General features: G+C 43.5%; 1 protein-coding gene across 1 annotated transcript; it reads left to right on the forward strand.

Annotated features, from left to right (window-relative positions):
• The first annotated feature begins 4,465 nt into the window (after positions 1 to 4,465).
• NPPC (natriuretic peptide C) lies at positions 4,466 to 10,397 on the forward strand. The gene is made up of 3 exons (XM_033959139.1): positions 4,466 to 4,681; positions 6,242 to 6,539; positions 9,970 to 10,397. The coding sequence occupies exons 1-2, from the start codon at positions 4,595 to 4,597 to the stop codon at positions 6,512 to 6,514; spliced, it is 360 nt and encodes a 119-aa protein (XP_033815030.1). The 5' UTR covers positions 4,466 to 4,594; the 3' UTR covers positions 6,515 to 6,539; positions 9,970 to 10,397.
• The last annotated feature ends 268 nt before the right edge of the window (positions 10,398 to 10,665 follow it).

Raw genomic sequence — 10,665 nt, forward strand, 5'->3', positions numbered from 1 at the left:
CTGAAGGAAAAGGGGATAGAAGGGTATAGATCGAGGATTACTATACAGGTCCTGGACCTGATGGGCCACCGTGTGAGCAGACTGCTGGGCACGATGGACCTCTGGTCTGACCCATCAGAGGCACTGCTTATGTTCTTATGTTATCCCTAGTATGTGTCGAGCTAGGATAAAAACTTGTACTGTAACTATGGCAAATTGTAACCTGTTACCTGTATATTATGAGGTACATTAAAAAAAAATGCGTATAAAAACCTGCCTAAATTGGCACTTGGACGATCAAAAAGACCGATCGTCCAAGTACCAATAATCGAACAGGGTTTTAGACTGGGCATCTCTCCTGCCGCGATCGTTACAGGGAAGAAGGAATAGAGAAGAAATATTCAGAGCATCCGAACTTTGATTCACATTGGGGCTTATATGCGCTAACAGCAGCGATCGTCGCTAAACCAGTTTTGTCTGTTGTAGCAATAATCACATTTGCCAACCCGATGCACAGAATGACTCATTGTGTGTTTTTCGGCAGGAGGTATGCCCACTCCCACCTGCCAATGGATCCCCCCCATGCCAGGTGCCACCCCCCATATCTACCCCTCCCCGATCCCCCCCAAAAGTCAGGAGGGATATCCACTTCCTTCTGCCAAAGGATACTCCCCTGACCCCTCCCCCAGTACCTTTGTGTGAGGAGAGCAGGAGGGAGGTTCAGTCCCTCCAGCTCTGAGGCCCACCTATCCAAAATGATGGGCCTTCCCCTCCTCAGTGCATCACGTGATGCACAGGGAGTGTCCTAAGGCCCTGATTGTCTCAGACTCCTAAGGCCCCTCCCAAGGCAAGGCAGGAAGGAGTGGGCATCCCTCCTACAAGTTATTGCTGGTGTTTGGTGGGGTTGGCAAGGCATCAGAGAGTGGGCATCTCTCCTGCCAATTTTCACTGGCACTGGGAAGGTTCAGTCCCCGATGCTGGTTCTTTGGGAGAATTTCAGGGAGGGCCATCATTGGCTGGGGGAGGGGCTTTTTTAAATTGGGGCAGATATTGTGTGTGTGTGTAACACACACACAGCATCTGGGCCCATTACAAAAAAACAAAAAAGTTTCCTGCCCTGAACAGCCAGCGACACCTCCCCCCTCGACTACGATCAGGCAGGAGGGAGCCCAATCCCTCCTGCCCAGCAACACCCCCACTCCCTTCGACAACAATCGGGCAGGAGGGAGCCCAAGCCTTCCTGCTTGGCGACACCCCCCTAGACTACGATTGGGCAGGAGGGAGCCCAAGCCACCCCCACCCCCACTAAGATCCGGGCAGGAGGGATTCCAGGCCCTCCTGCCCCGATGCAGCCTGCCCACGACCCCCCCAACCCCCGATTGACCCGCCAAACACCTCCCCCCACCCGCTGACCTGCAACTCCCCCACCCCGACACCTCCGTACCTGTTAAAAAGTTGGACGGACGGATGGATCCCAAGCCCATCCAGGCAGCAGGCCCGCCAGCCTCAGAATGGCGGGCCTTAGGGTCTGATTGTCCCAGGCACCTCAAACCCCGCCCACAGGTAGGGCCTGAGGCACCTGGGCCAACTGGAATCAGCCCAGTAGCCTTAGGCCCCTCCTGTGGGCGGGGCCTTAGGCACATGGGTCCATCCCAGCCAATCTGACCCTAAGTGCTGATATTCATATAGTGCCTGCACTGTATATTCAGATTAGAGAATAACACCGGGACAAATTTTTCCCCATCCCCGCGGGAACTCATTATCCCATCCCATCCCCACAAGTTCTTTTCCTGTCCCTGCCCCATTCCTGCAAGCTCTGTCCTCATCTGCACAAACCTCAAACATTTTAAAATCATAAGTGTTCAAGGCTTGTGCGGTTAAGACAGAGCTGACAGGAATGGGGCAGGGGCAGGGACAGTGACAAAACTTGCAGGGACGGGACAGGGAAATTGATTTCCTGCGGGGATGGGGACAAATTTGTCCCCATGTCATTCTCTAATTCAGATGCTATGGTGGTATTTCAATAGAACACTGAATATTTGAGTTTGAATATTGAACTTTCATTTCTTCTCCCAGGCATTTGTGCATTTAGTGTCTGTTGATTTTTTTTTTATGAGTGGGAAATTAGCTAACATAACATAAGAACATAAGCAATGCCTCCGCTGGGTCAGACCTGAGGTCCATCGCGCCCAGCAGTCCGCTCACGCGGCGGCCCAACAGGTCCAGGACCTGTGCAGTAATCCTCTATCTCTACCCCTCTATCCCCTTTTCCAGCAGGAAATTGTCCAATCCTTTCTTGAACCCCAGTACCGTACTTTGCCCTATTACACCCTCTGGAAGCGCATTCCAGGTGTCCACCACACGTTGGGTAAAGAAGAACCTCCTAGCATTTGTTTTGAATCTGTCCCCTTTCAACTTTTCCGAATGCCCTCTTGTTCTTTTATTTTTCGAAAGTTTGAAGAATCTGTCCCTCTCTACTCTCTCTATTCCCTTCATGATCTATCATATCTCCTCTAAGTCTCCTCTTCTCCAGGGAAAAGAGACCCAGTTTCTTCAATCTCTCAGCGTATGAAAGGTTTTCCATCCCTTTTATCAGACGTGTCGCTCTCCTCTGAACCCTCTCTAGTAATGCCATGTCTTTCTTAAGGTACGGCGACCAAAATTGGGCGCAGTACTCCAGATGCGGGCGCACCATCACCCAATACAATGGCAGGATAACTTCTTTCGCTCTGGTAGTAATACCCTTCTTGATTATACCTAGCATTCTATTCGCTCTCTTAGCGGCCGCTGCGCACTGTGCCATCGGCTTCATTGTCATGTCCACCATTACCCCCAAGTCCCTTTCTTGGGTTCTCTCTTTCACTAACATCCCTCCCATCATATAGTTGTACCTCGGGTTTCTGCTTCCCACATGTAATACTTTACATTTCTCAACATTGAACGTCATCTGCCGTCTCGTCGCCCATTCTCCTAGTTTGTTCAAGTCCCTTTGCAATTCTTCGCAGTCCTCTTTAGTCCAAGCTCCACTAAATAGTTTGTTGTCGTCTGCAAATTTTATTATCTCACACTTCGTCCCTGATTCTAGATCATTTATGAATATATTAAATAGTAGCGGCCCGAGCACTGAGCCCTGCGTGATACCACTCGTGACCCTCCTCCAGTCCGAGTAGTGTCCCTTCACTCCTACCCTCTGTTTCCTACCCGCCAACCAGTTTCTGATCCATCTATGTACGTCTCCTTCCACCCCATGGTTCTTCAGTTTCCGGAGTAGGCGTTCATGGGGCACCTGGAGCCTGTGTTTTCTTTTTTTGCAAAAATAAAAACGCTGTGGAGAAGATTATATTCAAGATGCAGACTTTATTAAAAGTACAGTTCAATAATCCACATGAGAAATGCCTAGGACCCAAATCATTGGGGACTATGGACCCAACATGGTCCATGTTTCGACAAAACTGTCTTCCTCAGGGGTCCCTAAAGGTCCTGATACAAAGGCTCATGGTTCAAAGGCTAAAAACAACTCTGGATGAAACACTGAGCAGTTCAAAAATCCTCTCATTCACACTTTTTTTTTCTTAAATTTGCTTTTTGATGCATTCTCACATAATGTGGAATAGAAAATAGTGCTGCAGACAAACATAATTAGGGGGTAACATATTTTCAGGGTGATTGAGGTGAGGAATGAGCAGAGTGACCCATCCAGGAAGGGTCTCTGTTCTTCTGTCACAAAAACACGCCACCACATTCATGCAATTTCTTTAGGGTCAGCACCAAGTACAAATGCTAGTTCCCCCTCCCCCAGGTGATGAAATGCCCCAATCAATCATCTTCTGCTGGGAGCCTCAGCCAAAGTCATTACTCTGCACTGAATTTGAAATTAGATTCTTTTCTCAGGATTTCATGTTGGAAGCAGATTTCAGGGTCCGCTTCTCTGCATCTCAGATCCTTTATGTAAGAGAGTCTAAGTGGCAACGCTGGAGGGGGCACCATGGGAGGGGGGAGTGGAGATGTCAAGGACAGAGAGAGATGTAGAACAGAAACCCCACGTCAAATCCAACGAAAAGAGAGCAAGTGGGGAGTGGGCTAGAACACGTCAGAGAGAGACCAGATGGGTTTCCAGTCTTTACTAGAAGGAGTTTTCTCTTTCTTTATCTCAGACTTCCAGGACTCACTTCAGGGGAACTCTGGCAAACAGCCCCTAAATCTTGTCACATGGATGCTCCCCAAAACACACACCAGAGGAAACCCCAGCCTGAAAAATAAGGTTTTCAGGAACGTGAGCCAGAAAAATAGCTAAACACTATTAGATCTTCATCTTAATTCTAATGTAATTTATCTGAAGTAAAAAAAAAAAAATCCTTCTTTCTACTGCTCCTGCAGTCAAGAAAGGCGGAGAGTGGAGCAGGATTGGACCCAAGTGTTTGGGTGACATCACCAGGTTGGGTTATAAAAATGACTGAAAAGAGCCGGGAGCCTGACAAACTCCTGTACTTCCCAGAGAGAAGGAAGTTCAGAAACCCTTCTAAACAAGCAGCTGCCAACTTCCAGTTCTTCCACTCCGGGCTTTATCTGTCTCTTTGTTAGCTCCAGCAGCATCAGTACTATTGGGGAACCCAGAATGCAGGTCGTGCACTTTCTGGCTTGTGGACTTTTGCTGGCTGCACTTTGCATAAGTCTGGAGGCAAAACCGACATCCCAACAGAAGGTAGGCACTCACAAACTGCTCAACTAGTTGATTTGGGTTTTTAAGTTAATTACAAGCAGGGGAATATAAGAAGGGAATGAGGGGACTGAGATCCTGGGTCACTCTTTTACTGATATTTATTCTCGCTGCATTTGCAATCTGAGTATTCCCAGGTCACAGACAAAGTACTCTGTAAAACTTGAGGGACTATTTTGCTAGGATTATTGGATAAATCAGCACATACCATGTACAAGAGAAGCTCCTCTCCTTTGAGATTAATATTGCACACAATAAAGGATTAACTTGCTTGTGAAGTGCCTGTTTTTCTAGCTTTCATTACCCCGAAGCCTCATTTCTACTTGTCTTTTTTTTTTCTACAAGAAAAACCCTAAGCTGCAGTTCCCTGAGCATCACCTCCCTCTCCCCTGCACAAAACAACTGCAGACTTGATCCATAGTCCATCTCCTTGTTTGCTGTAAGCTGCTTCTGTGGGGTGGAATGGGATCCTGGGTTCTCAGCGGGCTCTACAGGAACAGGGTCTCGCCCTATAATTGTCTATCTCTCCATCCCTGTTCCCACCTTCTCTCAAGAGCAAAGGCATCTTCTTGTTAATGCAAAATAGCCATCATGCATCAGTCCTCACAATTTAACACCTCTTCTCTGAAAACAAAAAGTCAGTTTTCCATTTTTGAAGAAGACAATCCTAGTTCTTCCAAATGGCCTTTGATATTTCCAGAGCTCTGGGCTGTGCAGAGGGAGAGATAGCAACTCAGGGAGAGGAGGAAAGCAGCTCTCATAAAGGTTTGGGGAGCCTCTATTTTCTAAGAACTAGCCCAAGTAGAAAACTTGTAGCATCACAAGAGCATGGTTCATGATTTAATGAAATAAGGAATCTGACATATTAATAAAGAAATAAAGCAGCAGAGGAATTAAGATTGGTCAAAGAGTGGATCTCCTGAAAAGACGCTGCTTAGGAGGGTCACCCCCACTTGTACAAGGCACGAGGCTGAAATCTATGTGATGTTAGGCATGACTAGTGATCATTTTTACGTGCATAAGAAAGATCTGATCCTGAGTTAGAAACAGCCTCTGTCGGAGGATGGTGACATCGAGAGATGAGCGCTGAATTCCTTCATAGGCATGAAATGCCAACAGATGGCAGAGGGGGGATGTTTTAAGATTTGCGTCATCTCATGCAAGAGCAAGAAATGCAATCAAGGAAGGAGCATTTGCTGAGATACCACTTCTTCTCTCAGGAGGGTCATCTCAGCTTCTGTCTGGTTTAATTTAATTTATTAAATATTCTGCAAACATAAAAATTTAAATTTAAAATCTAAGTGGCTTGCAATAAAAAAAAAAAATAAGAAGGGAAGGAGAATAACAGTAAATAAATAAGACAAACATAACTAAACAAACTGAAACACATGGATAAGGTTTATGGATTCCTTTTACTTTGCTCTTTAATGGGGGAGACAAGAAATTGCCAGAAACAGAACTTGTAGCAGATTTTTTTGTTGTTGTTCATTTTCACATTCTCTAATATGTGGGATTTGTGGGCGTTTCTTCTGTCTTCTCCTGCAGTCGCTGCGCAGTATCCTGGATAAAGAGCTTGCTGAATACTTGGCCTCTAGAGAGAGAAGCAACAAGGTTGGAAGCCTGAAGTCCCAGTCACGGCTACTGAGGGACCTGCACATCGACTCCAGGTCACAAAGAACTTGGGCCCGAGCGTTGAACAATTATCCCAACATCAAGAAACGGAAAAGCACCAACAGCAGCAAGAAGGGATCATCCTCAAAGGGCTGCTTTGGGACGAAACTGGACCGAATAGGTGCCATGACCAATTTGGGATGTTAGACCACTGCCACCTAGTGGTGCTAAGGTAAATTTCCTTTTGTCATTCTCTGGCTGCACTCACATTAGAAGTCAAGGTGGTAAGAATGTAAATTAGTTGTGCCAGCAAAGGACTGAAATGGGGCACAATTTATAATAGGTAACTGAGTTAATTCCTTGGATATTGCCTTCCCTCTGCTAGTATTGTTTCTAAGTTTATTATAAGATTTGATTAATCGCCTATTCCAAATTCTAAGCGATGTACAGCTAAAACTAACAAAGTCAAGGGAAACATACATGACTAACAAAATTATTACTAAACATATTAAAATATCATTAAATACATAACATAATAAAACATGACTAACAAGACTATTTTTACATACAAGATCAAACAATGGGAAAGTTACAGGAAGAAATACAATTGAATATAAAAGAAACAATTAAGGTTAATAACACATTGGGAAAAGGGGAAGAAATTAATTGTAATTTAAGGAGAGATTAAAAACATAAGAAATTCAGTTAATCACTAAAAGCATCTTTAAAAAGGAAGCCCTTAAGTTTGCTCTTAAATTTGTCTAGAACTCTTTCCTCTCTTAAGTAAATTGGCAGTGTTCTGAAAATGATACCAGACACTTTTCATGTTTTCTCTTGCCCATTGGGCAGAGATTAAATGGCTCTTTGCTGTCCTCACCTGCTTCTAAGGAACACGTCTTTAACAGATGACATCCAGGAATTTTCCCTCATCTGCAGCCCTCCCCCCATCAAAAGTCCTCAGTGCTCTGTGGCCCATGGGACATGTACCCACCAGGCTTGGACACTGGGTGTCACTGTTGCATGATGACTGAGATGGACTTCCTTAAAAACTGTAAATCATTTCCTTGGCTCAGGGGTTCTCAAGCTAATCCTCGGGACACACCTAACTAGTTAGGTTTTTGTATCCACAATGAATATGTAGGAGATAAATTTAAATGCCCTACCTCCATTGTATGCAAATGTATCTCATGCATATTCATGGGCATTCTGCAAAACTGACTGGCTTGGTGTGATCTGAGCACTGAGTTGAGAAGCAGTGTTTTAGTCTGATGTCAGTCCAGTCTGTTACAGTTTCTTTACTTCCTGTTTTTATACAACGTGTATTTATAGTAGATTACAAAATATCACCTCGATAGAGTAACCACAGGGTTCTTAAACTCCATTTTTAATATAATTTGCTTTACTGCTTGTGTATAACTGCTCACAGCCCTCTGCTAGCAGCAAATCTGACATATTTCCTGGTTTAGGTGTGTGAGGAACTGAGTAATATTTAAATCCTGCTATTACTAATTTCTGTAGTGCTACTGGAGAGATGCAGCACTGTACGTAAGGCTTTTCTCTAGAGAGCCCAGAATCCTAGAAAGAAAAAAAACAGAGGACAAAAAATAATTTTATTTAATATCGACATACCTAAAAACTAGCAAGACTGGGATAAAGAATAATAGAGGTTAAGATTTAACATCAACTTCAAAACACTGGGGCTTTGAATTATGAAGTTGACAGAGAAAGGAAACTAGAACTTTCAGGGATGCTTGTAAACAGATTCTATGTAGTTGAAATGGCCAACCTCCTTAAGAGGGATGTAAAAAGCGTATAGTGTATTTAGCTGCAATAGGAAGCCAAGTATTACATGTGGTATAAACATGTGCATATAAGTATGATGATGGATTATGGCATAACCATGCCGGTATTAATAACTGTGTATTTCAGTATTATAACACCTCCCAACTCCTTATGGTAACATCTCTACAGAAGCTAATGTATTATATCACCTTTACAGAAGCTCATGTATTGTAGCACCTTTGCAGAGGGTTTCTCCTCTTGTGGTTTGTGATGTGGTTAGGTAATATATTTTCTCTTAGGCTTCCATTGCTGGTATCAACATAATCTTCTCTCCATCCCGTCAATTCGCCATATTGTTTACAACTATTTTTTCGGTTGTTGCACCAACCTTATGGAATGCCCTTCCAAATCATCTCAAACAAGAAGACCATGTACCAAAATTCAAATCATTTCTTAAAATGTTTCTGTTCAAAGACACATTCAATATATAAGAGGGCCTCTTCGTCGATAGTAAAAAAAAAAAATGTTTTTCCCCTCTTCTTTTCTTCCTTCCCTTTATTTTTTTATTTATTTTTTTATAACAATGTAATCTTATTTCCTCCTCCCTTTTTCAGATTTTTGTTGTTTATACTTGGTTCTGGTTTTAACTCTCCTTTTATAATCAATTATTTTTAATTTTATTTTGTAAACCGCTTAGACTTTATGATAGGCAGTACATGATTGGTGCAGTTGTCCATGTCTGGGTAGGAAGAACTGATGCTTCAACCATCGGCTGTGGCAGCAGACCCTGAGGAAAACCAGAGCATGATGGCTGAAATGTCAGTTCTGTCCACCCAGACAACAACAACAATCAGGTAAAATATTATAGAGAACTTGGAATACGAGGAATGACTTAAGAGACTGGGATTGTTCTCCCTTAAAAAAAGGAGGCTGCGAGGGGATATGATCGAGACTTTCAAAATACTGAAAGGAATCGACAAAATAGAGCAGGAAAAAAAATTATTTGCAATGTCCAATGTGACACGGACAAGAGGACATGGACTGAAGCTAAGGGGGGGACAAGTCCAGGACAAATATCAGGAAGTTCTGCTTCACGCAATGAGTGGTGGACACCTGGAATGCTCTCCCAGAGGAGGTTATTGCGGAATCCACCGTTCTAGGATTTAAAAGCAAACTACATGCACATTTCCTTATGAGAGGCATAGAGAGATATGGGTGACTAAAATTACGCCAGGTGTACTCCTGGCTGGGCCTCTGCGTGTGCGGATCAGCGGGCTTGATGGACCGAAGGTCTGATCCGGAGATGGCAGTACTTATGTTCTTATATAAACAGGGGTCAAATGCTGTTCCAATGTCTTTGCACTAGAGCAGGGGTGTCAAAGTCCCTCCTCCAGGGCCGAGATCTATTAGCAGTGCATGCAAATAGATCTCATGCATATTCATTGGGGAAATCCTGAAAACCCGACAGGATTGCGGCCCTTGAGGAGGGACTTTGACACCCCTGCACTAGAGGCATCTATAAGGATTTTGCTTCCATGCAAAGAGGGACAGAAGTAAACTCCCAGTCCATAACACTGGATAAAGCGGAAAGAGCAGATAACCAAAGAGAGAACTGACCAGACTTATGGATTCTTGTCAGGGTCAGAGCCGTTGTATACCGGAGTTCTTTATTTGATCACTATTGCCTGGATGGATTTTTATTTTGTAAATAAGTTAGAGAGTGATGTGCTGGGTCTGTTTCCAGGTGATAAAGGGAAGTGAATTATCCATCCTTATGTGCTGCTGGGGAGTTCGGGGAGGGGGAGAGAGAGACTGAAGACTGCATCGGAGATCAAAGAATGAGGGCAATATTAACCTCTGTTTTTCTTTCTTCGTTTCAGGGTTATAACATAGACAATGGTTTTTCAGAGACAGCTACAGCTCGCCTCCTCCTTAATATCCCATCAAACATCAGCCAGCTGAAATAAAGAAACCCTTTTAATTGCCGGTATGAGGAGATGTGTTGCCGTTGCTTACAAGTTTTGGTTGTACTTTATTTTCTTGAAGCTGTCAGATTGCTGTATTCAGAACGCCAGGAACCAGGTGTCAGAGACTGATGAACCAGCTGTGCCACTGCGTCTTGCAAATTCATGCCATGCATCAGTGTATTTATGTTGGAAAGCTATTTATACTGTTTATAAAGAAATATTTATAAGAATTTTATTTATGTAAGTAAATGAATGAGGGTCAAACATTGTAACAATTTCTCCAAAATCGTTGAAAAATGTAAAAATACAAAACAAAGTCATTCCATGAACACTCTGAAAATACTGTTTTTATTCACTAGCCAAATATTTAAGTAATAAAACTGGCAACATTTTGCATTTAGAAGCTGGCAGTTCAGCCTCTGGTGAAGAGTCACAGAAAACTACTTTCAATACTGTATGTTCAGAGAAATTTTACAGACTTTCACCAACCGAATACCTCAAGACAAAAACTTTTTAAAATCTTCTGAACCTCAGCCACACCGCTCAAGGCTCAAACATTTTATTTAGATTTTGGCATCTTTCTCTAACAAGTAGAAATGCTAGAAATGG

The sequence above is a fragment of the Geotrypetes seraphini genome, chromosome 9 (genome assembly GCF_902459505.1).
Source record: "Geotrypetes seraphini chromosome 9, aGeoSer1.1, whole genome shotgun sequence".
NCBI lineage: Eukaryota > Metazoa > Chordata > Amphibia > Gymnophiona > Dermophiidae > Geotrypetes > Geotrypetes seraphini.

Coding starts and splice junctions, on each gene's coding strand:
- NPPC (XM_033959139.1), top strand. CDS start 4,595: ATGCAGGTCGTGCACTTTCTGGCTTGTGGACTTTTGCTGGCTGCACTT. Junction 4,682..6,241: donor AACCGACATCCCAACAGAAG/GTAGGCACTCAC, acceptor CTTCTCCTGCAG/TCGCTGCGCAGTATCCTGGA.